The sequence below is a fragment of the Ranitomeya variabilis genome, chromosome 8 (assembly GCF_051348905.1).
Source record: "Ranitomeya variabilis isolate aRanVar5 chromosome 8, aRanVar5.hap1, whole genome shotgun sequence".
NCBI lineage: Eukaryota > Metazoa > Chordata > Amphibia > Anura > Dendrobatidae > Ranitomeya > Ranitomeya variabilis.
In genome coordinates, this window is record NC_135239.1 from 152,038,690 (window position 1) to 152,058,701 (window position 20,012).

At 46.8% G+C, this 20,012-nt stretch overlaps 1 protein-coding gene across 1 annotated transcript in view; it reads right to left on the reverse strand.

The window, feature by feature from the left end:
* LOC143788124 (40-kDa huntingtin-associated protein-like) overlaps positions 1–16,650 on the reverse strand; it is a 56,342-nt gene extending 39,692 nt beyond the window's left edge. Inside the window, exons 1-6 of the mRNA XM_077277521.1 lie at positions 16,508–16,650; positions 8,648–8,694; positions 6,394–6,466; positions 5,975–6,134; positions 3,250–3,318; positions 1,215–1,335 (exon numbers count right to left, since the gene is read on the reverse strand). Of these exons, the coding sequence (XP_077133636.1) occupies positions 1,215–1,335; positions 3,250–3,318; positions 5,975–6,134; positions 6,394–6,466; positions 8,648–8,694; positions 16,508–16,566 (529 nt within the window). The 5' untranslated portion in view covers positions 16,567–16,650. The remainder of the gene's footprint in view (positions 1–1,214; positions 1,336–3,249; positions 3,319–5,974; positions 6,135–6,393; positions 6,467–8,647; positions 8,695–16,507) is intronic.
* Between the last annotated feature and the right edge of the window lie 3,362 nt (positions 16,651–20,012).

Below are 20,012 nucleotides of genomic sequence, written 5' to 3' on the forward strand. Positions count from 1 at the left end.
CGATGGGCAATAACACAGCTGTGGAAGAAGCTCCACTTAACGTGCGATTGTTACAAGCAGATGATGACTGAATGTTGCGGCCATCATTTGCCGGCCAAGATGCGGGCTCAGTTCAAGGGTCCATATCAAAGTCAGGGAGACGACACATGACGTATTAATAATTCATATGTTGGAAAAAAAGGTAAAGAACTCACCCATCAACATATTCAAAACTGCTGCCAGGAAGTTTGTTACACTTCTCTGAGATCCTATCCCAATATGTAGATGGTGTAATAATAATATTGGCAAATACCTCTAATAAGAAATGTAGTATAGTTCTCGTGATAACCAATGTGGCTTACTCCACATGCAGGGCAATGCAAAGATCAGGTATCCATGGTTACGACCACTAGCAACTAACTGTCAGTATATGAGTGGTCGCAACCATAAATAAGTAAGCTACTGCATTGCCCTGCACATGGTGTAAGCAACTTAGGTTATCAGGAGAACTATACTACATTTCTAACTGGAGGTATTTTCTAATATTATTATTACATCTACTATATATTGGGCGAGGGTCTTTGAGATGGGAATACCCCCTTAAGGTACCTCAATATTTTTTACACAAAAATATTGCTTCATTGTCACAAGGGGTAATAATAGAAAATATATCCCAGAATTTCTCCTGAAATCAGCAATACCCCACACGTGGTCAAAAACTACTATCTGCACACGGGAGGGCTCCGAAGGGAAGGAGAGCTGTTTGACATTCGGAAGAATAGGCTGTGGATGCCATGCTGGATTTGGAGAGCCCCTAAGGTGACAAAATAGCAGAAACTTCCAATAAGTGACCCCATTTAAGAGGAAGACCACTCTAGTGCTGTTTTAGCACCAGATTTTTCATTTCAACAAGAGGTAACAGAAGAAAACGGACCCCACAATTTGGGACGTAACTTCTCCGGATGTTCAGCAATACTCAGTATGAGGCTGGAAGCTACTACATGGGCACACAGCAGGGCTCTGGAGAGGAGCGCCATGTCTGTGGGGGCCATGTGCACAGTCCCTGAGGGGCCAGAACAGCAGAAACTCCCCATATGTGACCCCATTTTTTAAATTAAAACCCTTAGGGATTGTGCCTGTAGGTGGACTCCCCATCTTATCCTCCCCTCACAATTTAACAGGTCGATGACAGTAAGCAATGAGGTACATGTAGTAATCGTCGGGCTGTGACTCACGTGTCATGATCTTACACGACGCGACGTATCCAAGAGACAGAAGACATTCGATGGGGACTTGTGTCTGTAACTCTGCTGCTCGCTGGAAATAAACCACAGCCTCACCGAGCTTGTTCATGTCCTGGATCAGAGAAAACAACACTAAATACTTCGGGTTCAGCAAAACTACATTTCTTTTATTCCACATTTTCCTTACAAACATTTTTATTTCTATAATATAATTGTAAGGAAATCCATTCCTGACTTCAGAAGAGCAATGCTTCTCACAGTGAGGGATCGTTCAGCCCGCATTCGTGTCTATGACAGTCTGTGGGATTCTTCACGTATCCAGTCTGACCAAGTGGTCGACACAATGTCTCGGAGACATGTCTAACATTGATCTGAGTGTCAGATCAAAGTCACTGATGGTGCTTTCACACTGCGTTCTGGCACCCACTCAGTGGCCCCGTCGGGGCTTATGTCCGAACTCCCACAGACTATAATGGCGCTGACAGAGCGAAAGTGCGTTCAGTCGTGCATCATTTTGGGGTGTGTCCGCCTATTGGACTGAATGCACCCTAATAATGCAAGTCTACAGTTCCATGAAAAAAATAAGAGCATTCGGAAGTCATCTGTTTACTGCCTGATTTTCATAGACTCATTGATAGAAGATGGGGAAACTATTTTTCACATCTAAGAAAAACTGATGAAACTCGGACCAATGACGTTGATGAAACTCGGACCAATGACGTTGATGAAACTCGGACCATTTTTCTCGTACGTGAAAAAAACTGAAGTCTGAATGATTCCCAACAAACACAACAGTCAGGACTTAATAGGGTGATGGCTGATATCTCTATAGTACCAATGTGTGAGGAGGTTACGCTGCGGGAACGTGGGAAGCACAAAACAAGGTTATTTTATCTGCTACACTAGAAAAACAAATACTACACTTATAGGATCAAGGTTGCAACACAGTAAACAAGGTAATATTGTATTTAATGCGCTTCAAACTGGAAAATATTTTCCAAAAACAACATCAGACTAGTTTCCCCGTCTTCCAATATCCCCAAATTGTCCTATCCCAAATGTATGAATGAGGGTGATGGTGACACCTGCTCAGCCTCTTTCCATAGACAGTATACTGCTCTGTGAAGGGCCAGACCTACAATTCCACCACATTTCTACCCACAATGGGGTCTTATTTGTGGCCAACAATGGGAGAAAGCACAGAGCGCTATGGTGGAAGTGTACCCAGATTTTAGACATTACAATTGACCCCTGGCTTCTCCGATGCATCCCACCAGTTCAGTTTCTGATAATCTGAGCAGCCTACAGAAAGCCGAGATCAGGCAACAGCTTAGGCTACGTTCACATTTGCGTTGTGCGCCGCAGCGTCGGCGCCGCAGCGCACAACGCAAACAAAAACGCGGCAAAACGCACGCTAAAACGCTGCGTTTTGCGCCGCATGCGTCCTTTTTGGCCGAAAGTTGGACGCAAAAAAAATGCAACTTGAAGCGTTTCTTGCGTCCAATGCTTGCGGCCATGCGGCGCAAAACGCAGCACAACGCATGTCCATGACGCATGCGGCGACGCTGCGGCGCCCGACGCTGCGGCGCTGACCGCAAATGTGAACGTAGCCTTATATACAAATGGCCAGGTAAGTCAATGGGAATTCGCCAGCCCCTTCCTATCACGCCTCCTGAAGGTTCGGGGGCAACAACAAGCACATTGTAATTTAGGAAATTAAATATTATCTTCAAAATAGTTATAATGAGCCATGGCTACCATTTACCACAGAAGTCACGACACTATGCCAGATCCACCAGACGGATCGAATCAGAGCCAATTATGACCTCAAGCAGATTGTATTTAGGTTTCCAGAAATTGACACAGAGCTGCATCTTCTAATATTCCTGCCTTTAAAATAACACAAACACTTCACAAACCCAACACGGATGAGAATTTCGCCCTAAATGATGACAAAAAGGGAAACAAAGTTCATGAATGACAAAGTTACAACAATGTAAGAGAAGCAAAACAATCCAGAAAATACCTTTAGGGAATTTCCCAGCTCCAGACACAAACTGGCTGCCATCACGGGCTGGTTCAGCTCAATGTAAACCTGGAACAGGAGAAACCAAGGGATTTATTAACTTACCAAGGACATGAGTGTCCGACCTATGAGAACTAATACACAGTAAGGTTTCGTCTTCCCGGGGGACCCTCTTATGGCAGGGGATGATGTCTTAGCATGAATGCCGGAGATCTGTTACTCACAGTTCACACTAGGATTGTGCAAACACTTTCATCATTGAGATACTCGAGGACGCTCGCGTGACTCTACAAAGTACCTCAGTCAAAGTCGGTCAATCGAGATTTCAGATGAAGAAAATGTTAAATAAACACCAAGTCCGGATCAAGAGAAAAGAAGATTCCTATAATGTGGAAAGTGTTTACTAATGGAAGCAGAGCGATGGTGACTAAGTGTATGAGGTGTGTGCGGACATGTTCTCCAGCATCCAACACGTCCTAGTGCCAAGACAAAGATGTGACAACTGGGGGGGATAATTTGCTCCTACTAAGGACATCGTGGCCCATCTTCATCCTGGGAACCATTAGTGCGCTCTAGCGATCCCAGCCAGCTTCAGTGAAGTGCTTACAAACTCAAGAAAATGGAGCTTCTAAGCGCTGCTCATGTTCGGCCACCGACCGCCTGCAGCGGTGGCCATCACCCTATGCGGTGAGCTGTATACAGAGAAAAATGAGTGATTCCAGGAGAACGCTGGTACATTTTAATAAGCTTTACATGGGAAAGCTACTTGTTTTTACAAGCAATTCCTACTGACACCCATCTTTGATGATAGGAATAGCCCTCTACAGGGAATATATCTGGTGATTTCATCCTGCCCAGACCGCAGGTACCACAAATGGCAGCCTGGGCACACACATGCAGAAAGGTGAATTATTCTCTGAAAGGCTCTGGTTTTATAGAGAACATATTAACATGCTGTGAAGATCCGGCCAGGGACCGTAGCTGGGGACTAGTCGGCCTCCGTCCCCTTCGCTGCTCTTGGGAAATGCTAGGTCTCTCCCAATGTACACCAGAGAGACCTGTCCATCACCTCCAGCAGTGCTGGGAGGAGCTGGCCAGAGGTGGCGTTAGACTACTCTGGTTTATGGTCGTGGTCCCCAGACAGACCTTCAATGTATATTTACTCTGAAACACCGGGGCCATTCTGAGGATACAATACCTGGCTACACTGGTGCAGTCAGCTGCCATTCTTGCTGCCCACGGTTTGAGTATCATGAATCGCATGACAGGTTTCCTTTAACGTAAAATATTGCAAATTCTAAATTTGTCTCATGCTTGATAAAAAAACGGATTAAAAGGCAACCCATGGGAGTGTTATCGGAGCTGGTGGCTGTAGAGTAACTCTCCCAGTGTAGAAGCTGCCGGTGAATCTGGGCAGACATGCTAAGGATGTGCAGCTTAGAGGGAATGTCCACGACTAGGACAACCCCTAAAAGTTCAGCCCTGATAAAATAATAAAGCCTATATATACTCACCTCCATGCCGACTCCGTTCCAGCCGTCCCGGGGCTGTGATGCGGTGGAATGACTCATGATGCCCAGCGTCCATTCAGCACAGGCATCACTTTCTCCCCCTTGAACAAACCAAACATGAAGAGGAAATCTAGGCCACAACTGATCCCCGGCTTCCTCTTCATGTCTAGTTTGTCCGAAGGTGGAGACAGTGACGCCTGTGCTGATTGGGTGTCGGCGTTACGTGTTTACAACACCACATCACAGCCCTGGGGAGAGCGAACGCTGACACCGCGGGAATGGCACCGGCATGGGAGGGGAGTACAGGCTTTATTAACTATTATTTTATTGGGGGCAAAACATTTAGTTTAAAGGGAACCTGTCACCCCCCCCCAGGTGTGGTAAAAGAGCCACCTTGTGCAGCACTAATGCTGCATTCTAACAAGTTGGTCTTTTAGTTATGCTCCTTGCATACGCTGAAATAAACACTTAGAAAATGTGCCCCCTCATACCATGAAATCGCCAGGTAGGCGGGCCTTTCCTTCTTAATCAGACGCAGCACAGCCGTCATTCATACCCCCTTGGCGCGGCCTCCTCAGAGTTGTTTGAATCTGTCCCGGAGCCTGCGCTGTTATGTTATCCCTTGGGCATGCGCAGTTAGCGCTGCCCGTCTTCTGACATCATTTGATATCAGGTGGACTGGGCCTGTGCGGCCGCGCTGCCCGAGATCCCGCCCCGCAGTGTCTTCTGATTTATTCATACTGCGGGGCTGGGATTCATGGGCATGCGCAGTGCATATCTTCGCCTCTCACTCATCTCCCTCCACCTTCTTCAGACTGTGCGGCGTCAGCTGATCCCTAATCGCCGTGGCATCGCATGGAACCTTCCCAAATGCCCTGGCGATTTCACGGTATGAGGGGCACATTTTATAAGTGTTTATTTCAGCGTGTGCAAGGAGCATAACTAAAAGAGCCACCTTGTCCGAATGCAGCATTAGTGCTGCACAAGGTGGCTCTTTTAGTTACAAACGCCTGGGGGGGTGACAGGTTCCCTTTAAGAAGGGGTTGTCCTAACAGTGGACAACCCCTTTAATGTAGGCAGCAGTATCATTCCCCAAGGAACACAAAAATGACACACTGTTTGATGAGTTGGTGCCCATATACGGTAAATGACCCCTCTATATACGAAAGTAAGGTTGGCTATTTGTGCACCACGTGGGCCAGCCTACAGCTAACCTTGATTGCAAAGCTGTAGCAGTTAATGGCTGCCTGCAAATGTTCCTCAAACCCTGGACATTTTAATCGTTGAGTCTCCTTCTCCTCCTGCAAAAAGAGGCGGGCGGCCTCAGTCAGGGCCATGGCTTCTCCGGGGGCATTGAACAGCGTCTGCTCACACCTGCAAAACAAACCACAAGTGAAATGTAGTCCAGCACCCTGCATTACTATAGGCAGGTTTATAATATTAGACAGAGTAGGACCATCCCGATCAGGGTCACCTTGCTGTGGTGGGATGGCTGTTATGCCATTTGTGATCAAACAGTGTTACTAAGAACCCAAAGTTATTTAAATGCACTTTTGCTTTTTGCTTATTTAGTTACAGCAGGGTTTATGATCATTTTGCTTCTTGTAGGTTTTATAGGCAGAGATCTACTTACCGAGCCATGGCCAGGTTACAGAACCCGGCATACTGGAGACAGTCCTGCTGCTTCAGCTCTTTTGCCAGTTGACCTAAGAGATGAATAACCACAATAAACCTAAATACAAGACTGTGACAGCAAAATTCAGAAATACGCCACGCCCTGCGAAATGTGATGTTCCAGCCTCCTTGTTGGAGGACTTTAGATAATCGCACTATAATAGCACGTAGGCTGCTGTCATCATTATCCATGTCACCTACCATGGAGAAGTAATGTCCAACAGGACACACGGTCAGCCTGTAGCAGGCTAGTGTTGTCACAGTCCGGGTCATTAACACGTCTATGGCCAGAAACCTACAGAAATGGAACTGTGTGTACAACATTCACAGGATGGAGGACGGTTTACCAAAAATGAGACGGAGGTGATGTCAAGAACAAAAGCAAAACCTTTCCAAGATGGAAAACACCAGATGTTTCTGTTGGATCTGTGTACAGTCATTGCCAAACGTTTTGAGACTGACACAAATTTGTTACTAGAGCGTTTCAGATCATTTAGTTAGAGGTTTCTATGGTTCCTGAAGAACAAATTATCAGCATTTCATAAGTTTTCATACTTTTATAGACAAATACATCAAGTCTATGGAAATTCTCAATATTTACAGCGTTGACCCTTAATTTTCAAGCCTTCACCTTGTCAGCTGAATATCAGCTCCTGGGCCAAATCCTGACGGATGGCAACTAGTGATGAGCGAACGTGCTTGGGTGCTAACCGAGTGACTTTGGCATGCTCAAACACTATGTTGGAGTCCCCGCGGCTGCATGTCTCAGTTGTTAGACAGCCGTAACACTTCCAGCGATTGCCTGTTTGTTAGGTTATCCCTCCATGAGCTGCGGGTGTCGAACATACTCGAGACATGCAGGTGCGGGGACTCGAACATATTTTTGTTGAGCAAGGCGAAGTCACTCGGTTAACAAGTGAGAACGTTCCATCATCAATAATGGCAACTCATTCTTGTCACAACAGTCCGTGGAATTCAACACAATTTCGGTATTTTTCTGCCCGCCTGCATCTTGAGGATTGACCACAAGTTCTCAATTGGATTGAGATCTGAGGAGTTTCTTGACAATGGACTCAAAGTTTCACAGTTTTTTCACTGAGCCATTCACAGCATTTTTCAGACTATAAGATGCACCTTTTCCCAAAAAATTTCTAGAGGAAAAAGGGATTGTGTCCTATAGTCCATATGTAGCTTACTTGGGGGGCTGCTTAGGAGCATGGTCACAGGACGACGGTAGGAGTGGGGCAATGCAGCGGGCTCTGGGCTATGAGGAGGGGGTGTCCTGGCAATGAGAAACAGGCCTTCAGTAAAATGATGCGAGTTGTTGTCAATGACGAGCCAAGATCTAAATCTGAGCACGCGCCGCCTCAGAAGACTGCCGGGAGATCAATGAGCACAGCGGGGACTCTGCTCCCGCCTCGCCAGGACAGCCTCTCCTACGAGCCCAGGGTCCGCAGCACCGCCCCACTGCTGCTGTCAAATGACGTACAAGTAACCCTGTTCCTGCCTCCTGTGACCCTGCTCCACACCCCAATAAGCTAAATTCTGACTAATACACACCAGAAACCCCTGACATACATGCCTGATTCTGATGACAGGTTAAAAATTATATTTTTTCCTATGTTCCTCCTTCTCTAAACTAAGGAGTGCGTCTTATGGTCCAAAAACACGCCAGTTACTTTTGCCTTGTGGTATGGTCTCCAGCATTAAATCGCTTCTAGACAGTTGGGAGAAGTTGCTCTCGGAGGCTGTTCAGATCCTATTCTTTATTCATGGCAGTGCGAGTCCCCTCCATGGATGAAAAGTAACCCACACATGAATGATCTGAATGCATTACAATTGGAATGACACAAGGCTCATTGTAGCCCTGACCTTTTCTTCTCTGGAAAATCATTCTTCCAGACGCCCCAGTCTGATGGGGCTTCATCAGAGAAAATAACTGCAGGAAGTACAGTGATGAGACTGCAGAGGACAGGGGTAAATGGATCTCCTCTGGTGAAGCCCCTCCAGATCTAACAGGTATAACATTCCCCAGTTCTGCTAATCAGTGAGGGCCCGTGAGGTCAGACCTCCACCAATCAACAAGTTATCACCTTTCCGGTAGTTATTTTCACTGGACTATCCCATTAATGTCCTAGAAAAAGGCCATAAAGCCCTATATACCATGGCGGAAGAAGAGTTTAGACCACATGTAAAGTCCAGAAAGCACTTACCAAACTGTTCACTGGCTTCTGCAACATTGGGCTTCCGCAGAAATCGTCTACAAAGAGAAATTTACATATCAGAAATGGCTGAAATTGTGTTCTCATGTATTGAGAATCGAACGTGAAGAGGAAGTCCGGGCTGCGGCTCATCTCTCACTTCCTCTTCAGGTTCAATTCGACAGGAGGCGGGAACAGCGACACCAGCACTGATTGGGCGCTGGGGTCAGGCGTCACAATCACAGGACAGCTCTGGGACTTCCAGTGCTGACACTGCTGGAATGGCGCCAGAGGTGACTAAAGGCTTTTTAATTTTATCACTGCCAAACATTTAGATCCAGGGGTTGTCCTTGTAATGGAAAACCCCTTTCATGTAAAATACACTAATAAGAAAATTCATGTCTTCAACTGTATTAACAAACCCTTAAAGAGCACACATCATCTGTCTGTCTGTGGCCGCCCTCTCATTAATTATTTCACTAGTTATCAATTATTATAAAAAGATGGCTAGAACATTATTAAAAAGGACTTTTCCCCAAATGTGCCATGTTGAACCGGACACAGGATGTAATCAGTGCTGCAGAGAAGAAAAAACGTTTTGAGGTTTTTATGTCGACTGTTTTGGAGATATTAGCTATCAGGTATTTGGTACCTAAACAGTTAACTTTTTAAGTCTGAGTGGGCGATACCAGAGAGATTTCACTGGGGGTGTGTGCTTCTTTCTATTTCTGATGCTGAAAAATCATAAGCAACACACTAGGAAAAGAAGATCATGCCCACACAATCGCAGTGACAAACGTCTGCTCTCCACACCGGAGACTGATGACATGTGCTGGAAGAGACATTTTTAATCCATATGCAAATGAGGGTGCTTTGGTGCACACATATAGTGGCCAGAGGCTGGAGGCACTGTTATACCCTCCGATTCACATATTTAGCCCTGTGTCTGAGCTTGACAGCTTGCTTTCTCACAGTGAGTGCTCCCTACACACTAATACTGGAGGAGCTAAGCGGTGGACTCACAGTGTCAGGGAAGGTGCACACTCAGCGTAGGTACCGGCACATTCTGCTCTATCATACCACTCAGCGTGGGCACTGGCACATTCTGCTCTATCATACCACTCAGCGTGGTTACCGGCACATTCTGCTCTATCATACCACTCAGCGTGGGCACCGGAACATTCTGCTCTATCATACCACTCAGCGTGGGCACTGGCACATTCTGCTCTATCATACCACTCAGCGTGGTTACCGGCACATTCTGCTCTATCATACCACTCAGCGTGGGTACCGCCACATTCTGCTCTATCATACCACTCAGCGTGGGCACCGGCACATTCTTCTCTATCATACCACTCAGCGTAGTTACCGGCACATCCTGCCCTATCATACCACTCAGCGTGGTTACCGGCACATTCTGCTCTATCACACCACTCAGTGTGGGCACCTGCACATTCTGCTCTATCATACCACTCAGCGTGGGCACTGGTACATTCTTCTCTATCAAACCACTCAGTGTGGGCACCTGCACATTCTGCTCTATCATACCACTCAGTGTGGGCACCTGCACATTCTGCTCTATCATACCACTCAGTGTGGGCACCGTCACATTCTGCTCTATCATACGCATGTGAGCTGCAAAAATGTTGTGTTGTCCTGTGAACATGATGCCCAAAATAATGAGCTGGAAGTCACCCAGCTGCTGACATATAGGCCCCATGTATACCATGTGGACGCCTCTGTACTATGAACCTAAACACATTGGAACAGGACATTACTTTGGCATATCCTGCTTTTTTCCCATGGCAAAATAACGCACCATGTCCACGTTGTGCAGCACATTTTTATCGACTTTATATAGTTTTATTTTATAGCCACTTCTCGTATCACATACACTTTTCATATAGGACTTATCACGTCCTGTGTCACTTTGCAATTGAAATACTGCCAAGTGGTTGGATGACTGCATGACACGCGGAGGACTTGACAGCTGATTGTTTAAATTGTGGGCCCTGTGAATAGTAAGCCAGTGCTGCAACACGGAAACGGACCTCCATGTTTCATGGATTCAAAACAGCCTATAGACATTACAGCTCTTACTCCTAATCCCACTACTTATAATATATATCATAGTACTCGTTCTGGGATAAGAATTCTACCCTTAAAGGGGTTCATCCCTTTCAATTACATTTCTTCCATGCCTGCGTTTAAAAAAAAACAAAAACCCCACTGTACTCACCTTCCTCGGGTCCACCAAGGAGTCTCTGCGGCTGCTCTCAGTGATTAGTATTGGCAGCAGTGCGGACATGGGGACAGCCAATAAGTGAGCTTAGCGGCTCTAGCAGCGAATTCCTGTGTAGACAGAGCGCCCTGTTCACAGCCGCTGAGCTCAATCACTGGCGGCAGCCCTGTCGACGTGACAGCAACACCGCTGCCAATGCCAGAGACCGGGAACAGAGGTGGAGACTCACTGCTAGACCCGGGGAGCAGGAGAACACTGGGGTTTGTTTTTGCTTAGTTTTTAGCAAAGTGCAGTCAGGGGAGAAATGTGATTGAAAGGAAGCAACACATTTTGGTACATTTTCTATTTAGAGTGAACCAGTCAGCAGGATTTTTCTACGTTAAAGGGAACCTGTCACCCCCAAAATGGAAGTTGGGCTAAGCCCGCCGGCATCAGGGGCTTATCTACAGCATTCTGTAATGCTGTAGATAAGCCCCCGATGTATCCTGAAAGATGAGAAAAAGAGGTTAGATTATACTCACCTGGGGGCAGTCCGATCCGGTTCTGGTCCGATGGGCGTCGCAGTCCGGGGCCTCCCATCTTCTTACGATGACGTTGTCTTCTTGTCTTCACGCTGCCCTGCCCTGTTGAGGGCAGAGCAAAGTACTGCAGTGCGCCGGGAAAGGTCAGAGAGGCCCAGCGCCTGCACACTGCAGTACTTTGCTCTGCCCTCAACAGGGCAGATAAAGTACGCCTGCGCCGGAGCGTGTAGTCAAGAAGAGGACGCCATCCGATGAAAATGGGAGGCCCCGGACCGGGACACCTATCAGACCGGACCGCAGCGGGGACCGCCCCTGGGTGAGTATAATATAACCTCTTTTTCTCATCTTTCAGGATACATCGGGGGCTTATCTACAGCATTACAGAATGCTGGAGATAAGCCCCTGATGCCGGTGGGCTTAGCTCACCTTCCATTTTGGGGGTGACAGGTTCCCTTTAAATATAGAGAGTGTCAGGTTGGCACCGATATACCTGGGGTGAAGAAATCTGTCTTGTGGTTCTTGTGTAATTAGTATTCGTTTTCAGTTAATGATATGAACGTGCTTCAGGGCAGGACTGTAGACGTTGTGCAGGATAGTTTGTGGATTACGTCCGCGCTGCCACAATAATACAGATTCAAATGTAATGAAAAGCTCTGGTGGTTTATTCAATGCATTTCAAGGTCTATCTGACCTCTTCAAAGACATCTTTGTGGTATTTTCCTGATGAAGGGGTCAGATAGACCTTGAAACGCGTTCAAAAAACCACCAGAGCTTTTCATTACATTTGAATCTGTATTATTGTGGCAGCGCGGACTTAATCCACAAACTATCCTGCACAACGTCTCTGAGGTCGCGTGGGCGGCCCGTGGATCTGCAGCAGCCGATACGCACATGCTTTTTGCCTTTTACACCATCAGGTGAGCAGCTCCCTGTTAAAAAACTGCACTTAATCTGAGGATAAGACCCTATATGCACTTTTTGTCTCCCTAATCTACTAGGGCAGGACTGTAGGCAGAGTCTTATCTTAGGCAGAGAAACCAAGGAAAGACCTGCCCACAAGCTGCCCCGAACCTCATCATAGAGACAGACTGTATTTCAGGGCGGCCTGTGGGACAGACTTTCCTTGGTTTCTCTGCCTTAGAACAGGAAGATAAGACTCTGTCTACAGTCCCTCCCCGGGGCACGGGCATATCATTAACTGAAAACTTCTATCACTGATTACACTGGAACCACAAAATGGATTTCTTCACCCCAGGTATCATTTTAATCAGTTTAACAGCGCCAAACTGACAGTGCCTGTAGATTACTGCTGACTGGTTCACTTTAAAGGCCCCGTCTCACATAGCGATTTACCAACGATCACGACCAGCGATACGACCTGGCCGTGATCGTTGGTAAGTCGTTGTGTGGTCGCTGGGGAGCTGTCACACAGACAGCTCTCTCCAGCGACCAACGATCAGGGGAACGACTTCGGCATCGTTGAAACTGTCTTCAACGATGCCGAAGTCCCCCTGCAGCACCCGGGTAACCAGGGTAAACATCGGGTTACTAAGCGCAGGGCTGCGCTTAGTAACCCGATGTTTACCCTGGTTACCAAAAAAAACAAACAGTACATACTCACCATCTGATGTCCGTCAGGTCCCTTGCCGTCTGCTTCCTGCTCTGACAGTGCCGGCCGTACAGTGAGAGCAGAGCGCAGCGGTGACGTCACTGCTGTGCCGTGCTCTCACTGTACGGCGGCACTCAGTCAGAGCAGGAAGCGGACGGCAAGGGACCTGACGGACATCAGATGGTGAGTATGTACTGTTTGGTTTTTTTTACATTTACGCTGGTAACCAGGGTAAACATCGGGTTACTAAGCGCGGCCCTGCGCTTAGTAACCCGATGTTTACCCTGGTTACCAGTGAAGACATCGCTGGATCGGTGTCACACACACCGATTCAGCGATGTCAGCGGGACCTCAACGACCGAAAAAAGGTCCAGGCCATTCCGACACGACCAGCGATCTCACAGCAGGGGCCTGGTCGCTGGTACGTGTCACACATAGCGAGATCGCTACTGAGGTCGCTGTTGCGTCACAAAACTTGTGACTCAGCAGCGATCTCGCTAGCGATCTCGCTATGTGAGACGGGGCCTTAAGTCACTGTACTGAGAAAAGCTACGTACTACTACTGTTATATCATCACCCCCGGTATCACACACACATCTGATATATCATCCCCAGTATCACACACATCCGATATATCATCACTTCCGGTATCACACACATCCGATATATCATCACCCCCGGTATCACACACACATCCGATATATCATCACTCCCATATCACACACATCCAATATATCATCACTCCCAGTATCACACACATCCGATAATCATCACTCCCAGTATCACACACATCCGATATATCATCACCCCCAGTATCGCACGTCCGATATATCATCACCCCGGTATCGCACGTCCGATATATCATCACCCCCATATCACACACATCCAATATATCATCACTCCCAGTATCACACACATCTGATATATCATCACTCCCAGTATCACACACATCCGATATATCATCACTCCCATATCACACACATCTGATATATCATCACCCCCGGTATCACACACACATCTGATATATCATCACCCCCGGTATCACACACACATCCGATATATCATCACCCCCATATCACACACATCTGATATATCATCACCCCCGGTATCACACACACATCTGATATATCATCACCCCCGGTATCACACACACATCTGATATATCATCACTCCCATATCACACACATCCAATATATCATCACTCCCAGTATCACACACATCCGATAATCATCACTCCCAGTATCACACACATCCGATATATCATCACCCCCAGTATCGCACGTCCGATATATCATCACCCCGGTATCGCACGTCCGATATATCATCACCCCCATATCACACACATCCAATATATCATCACTCCCAGTATCACACACATCTGATATATCATCACTCCCAGTATCACACACATCCGATATATCATCACTCCCATATCACACACATCTGATATATCATCACCCCCGGTATCACACACACATCTGATATATCATCACCCCCGGTATCACACACACATCCGATATATCATCACCCCCATATCACACACATCTGATATATCATCACCCCCGGTATCACACACACATCTGATATATCATCACCCCCGGTATCACACACACATCTGATATATCATCACTCCCATATCACACACATCCGATATATCATCACCCCCGGTATCACACACACATCCGATATATCATAACCCCCATATCACACACATCTGATATATCATCACCCCCGGTATCACACACACATCTGATATATCATCACCCCCGGTATCACACACACATCTGATATATCATCACCCCCATATCACACACACATCTGATATATCATCACCCCCATATCACACACATCCGATATATCATCACCCCCATATCACACACACATCTGATATATCATCACTCCCATATCACACACATCCGATATATCATCACCCCCGGTATCACACACACATCCGATATATCATAACCCCCATATCACACACATCTGATATATCATCACCCCCGGTATCACACACATCCGATATATCATCACCCCCGGTATCACACACACATCTGATATATCATCACCCCCGGTATCACACACACATCCGATATATCATCACCCCCATATCACACACATCTGATATATCATCACCCCCGGTATCACACACACATCTGATATATCATCACCCCCGGTATCACACACACATCTGATATATCATCACTCCCATATCACACACATCCGATATATCATCACCCCCGGTATCACACACACATCCGATATATCATAACCCCCATATCACACACATCTGATATATCATCACCCCCGGTATCACACACACATCTGATATATCATCACCCCCGGTATCACACACACATCTGATATATCATCACCCCCATATCACACACACATCTGATATATCATCACCCCCATATCACACACATCCGATATATCATCACCCCCATATCACACACACATCTGATATATCATCACTCCCATATCACACACATCCGATATATCATCACCCCCGGTATCACACACACATCCGATATATCATAACCCCCATATCACACACATCTGATATATCATCACCCCCGGTATCACACACACATCCGATATATCATAACCCCCGGTATCACACACACATCTGATATATCATCACCCCCGGTATCACACACATCCGATATATCATCACCCCCGGTATCACACACACATCCGATATATCATCACCCCCGGTATCACACACATCCAATATATCATCACCCCCGGTATCACACACACATCTGATATATCATCACCCCCATATCACACACATGCAATATATCATCACCCCCGGTATCACACACACATCCGATATATCATAACCCCCGGTATCACACACACATCTGATATATCATCACCCCCGGTATCACACACACATCCGATATATCATAACCCCCGGTATCACACACACATCCGATATATCATCACCCCCATATCACACACATCCGATATATCATCACCCCCGGTATCACACACACATCTGATATATCATCACCCCCCGTATCACACACACATCCGATATATCATCACCCCCCAGTCTCACACACACATCTGATATATCATCACCCCCATATCACACACATCCGATATATCATCACCCCCGGTATCACACACACATCTGATATATCATCACCCCCGGTATCACACACACATCCGATATATCATCACCCCCGGTATCACACACATCCAATATATCATCACCCCCGGTATCACACACACATCCGATATATCATCACCCCCATATCACACACATCCGATATATCATCACCCCCGGTATCACACACACATCCGATATATCATCACCCCCGGTATCACACACACATCCGATATATCATCACCCCCATATCACACACATCTGATATATCATCACCCCCATATCACACACATCCGATATATCATAACCCCCGGTATCACACACACATCTGATATGCCACCCTCATTGTCACACACATCGGGTATATACATATCACGTCTCTCACTTTTTGAGCTTATTAGAAACGGCTCTGTATCGCAGCAGAAAGTCCCCATCCGCCGCCATCGTTGCCCGGTGACAACCAGCTGACTTCCGGTATCTGTGAGGCACGGGGACTCCATGTTGTGGTTGGCCAATACTAACGCTTTCCTTCCGGGTGCCTCAGTCTTGCACACCGCTCACTACGGGCCTGTGCTGCCACCTTCTGGTCGACGAGGGAACAGTTAATAATAAATGTCTGCATTTCATCCGTTTTTACTGCACCGTCTGGGTATGGACGCGCTCTCCTGGATTGGGTGCGGTTTTCTGTACACCATTGACTGTGTGCCCACTATCAGGAATAGCAGCCTTTTACATTACAAGCACAGTGGACAGGACTAAGGGTATGTGTCCACGTTCAGGATTGCATCAGGATTTGGTCAGGATTTTTCATCAGTATTTGTAAGCCAAAACCAGGAGTGGAACAATTAGAGGAAAAGTATAATAGAAACATATGCTCCACTTTTGCATTTATCACCCACTCCTGGTTTTGGCTTACAAATACTGATGAAAAATCCTGACCAAATCCTGATGCAATCCTGAACGTGGACACATACCCTTAGCCTTTCCTGGTGAATTTATAGGGGACCCTAGAAAAAAATGACAGAGTCCCCTTATAAATTCAAACCAGCAAAGGTTAAATAGCTGTGGGTTGATAATAATAGCCTGGGATATGGCTGTTTATTATTATTGTTGTGTTTTTTTTACAGGAGAGAAGGGCTTCAAAGGATTAGGCATAAGGTGAGTATAATGGATGTTTATTATTTTCTGTCTTTTACACCGGACAAGGGCTTCAATGGAATAAGCATAAGGTGAGAATAACTTTGTTTTTAAATAAATGTGCATTTTTATTTCATGTAGCTCACCAGTACTGGCTTTTCCTGTACAGAAATCATCAGGATATGTGTGAAGGAGGCCTTAGGCCGGTTTCACACGTCAGTGGCTCCGGTACGTGAGGTGACAGTTTCCTCACGTACCGGAGACACTGACACACGTAGACCCATAAAAATCAATGCATCTGTTCAGATGTCATTGATTTTTTGCGGACCGTGTCTCCGTGTGCCAAACACGGAGACATGTCAGTGTTCGTGGGAGCGCACGTTTTACACGGACCCAATAGAGTCAATGGGTCCGCGTAAAACACGGACCTCACACGGACATTCTCCGTCTGGGGTCCGTGTGCGTGCAGGAGACAGCGCTACAGTAAGCGCTGTCCCCCCCACATGGTGCTGAAGCCGGTATTCATATCTTCCCTGCAGCAGCGTTTGCTGTAGAGAAAATATGAAGAATAGTGTTAAAAATAAAGATTTAGGTGTCCGCCGCCCCCCCACCCCCTGTGCGCCCCCCCGCTGGTCAGAAAATACTCACCCGCTCCCTCGCTCCTTCCTGGTCTGGCCGCGCCTGCTACTGTATGCGGTCACGTGGGGCCGATCATTTACAATCATGAATAGTCGGCTCCGCCCCTATGGGAGGTGGAGCCACATATTCATGACTGTAAATGATCGGCCCCACGTGACTGCATGCAGGAGAAGCCGCGGCCAGACCAGGAAGCAGCGAGGGAGCGGGTAAGTATTTTCTGACCAGCGGGGGGGGCGCACAGGGGGTGGGGGGGCGGCGGACACATGGATCTTTATTTTAAACACTATTCTTCATATTTTCTCTGCAGCAAACGCTGCTGCAGGGAAGATATGAATCGCAGCTTCAGCACCATGCAGAGTGGGTACCACACGCTCCGTGTGGTACCCACTCGCCATACGGGCGGCACACGTGTGCCGCACGTATGGCCTCCGTGAGTTCCCAGGCACACGGACACGGATAACTCCGGTACCGATTTATTCCGGTACCGGAATTATCTGGACGTGTGGGACAGCCCTTACAGAGATATTTTCTTCTTAGGACGTATTTAATAAAGAAACTACATAATAATTCTGTGCATTGCTGTATAACAGGACAACAGTGCCCCCGATGGCCACCTTTACAAGCTGACATTATACTGTGCATGTAAAGTTATGTACCTTTAAATAGTTACCGTACATTTCGATAACCTGATCTAATTAATAGATCATTTGCTAAGTAGGTAATCCACAAATCACCTGAAAATAATGTTATCTATCCTCAAAAGAAATCATTAAGGGATTACGGGGAGGTACACCTTCAGTTTCGGGCAGGGAAGTCATTTGACAGACATTTAGGGTAAAGGAAATACCAGCCTCTATAGTGCTGTCATAATGCCATACTTTTCTAAATATTTTGCAATAAAAAGCCAGTTATGGCCTGTAATATGCTTTCGTACCAATGCCGGAAATATTCCTTCTTATGCTTCTGGCTGACAATATTTCCATCTACTGAACATGCAGTACAATAGCGATGGGGCTGGTGAACAGGAGTAAGACTGCACAATCAGACTGCACAAGGTTTGTTGTCCGTTACTATGGAGACACATAGGTCTGATTAGGAGCTGCATGCTTCAAATGAAAACAATTTTTAATCAGGATAGATGATAAATGTATGATTGCTGGGAGTCCGGCTTACATCAGCGATCCTGGCAGAGGGTCCAGAGTCCCCTGTGTGAATGAGGAGGTGTTATACAGGCTCAACCTCAGCTCCATGTTCTTTAATAAGATTTATAAACAGCTACGTCCTTCAGTCCTATTGAAATAGAGTAGAGCTTGAGTAAGTATGCGGACCCCCATTCCATTTTTATTGGGAACTGTGTGACTTTCCTTCTCAGGAATGAATGTTGGATTAATGATATTCCATGGCGACGCATACAATAAGGCACGGAGTGATCGCTAATTCAAGGCATGTCAATGAGACATTATTACACACAGGATGAGCATAGAAAGCGCAGCTCAATAATGTGCTGGCCAAAGTGGAACATGGGCCAGTGCCGATTCTGAGCAGGAAGCCATACGTGCTGCGAATTGATCGTTATAAAAACTCATTATTTGCCTTTTATAGGAAATCTGACAGCGAACGTATCCATAATATGAGCTCATGAAGGATTTTATTTTTTTTGTTAGAAGTAAATATTTGAGAGCGAGGATCTTGAATTCGCAGTATTTTGGCAGGCTGCTGTTTTCTTAGGGTACGTGTCCACGGTCAGGATGGCCGGCGGTATCGCCGGAGCAGCAAAGCCGCTCGGCGCTAAGCCCCACCCCCTTTCTGGGACGCGATGATGCCGGATGTGTTAACTGTACACATCCGGGATCATCGCACCCTCGCCATAGCGCCCTGTGATATTACTTGCGGCGACGCAGCGTCGCCGCAGGTAGCACGGACATGCTGCGATCTGAAAAGACGCGCAGCATATCCGGAGTCGCAGGGAAGTCGGATGCGTGTTTCCACGCATAGTGGACACGGGATTTCATAAAATCCCCTCCACTATGCTGGAACATCTGGACGCTGCGTGTTTGACGCTGCAGCTCTGCGCAGCGTCAAACAAGCAGCGTTTACTGACCGTGGACACATAC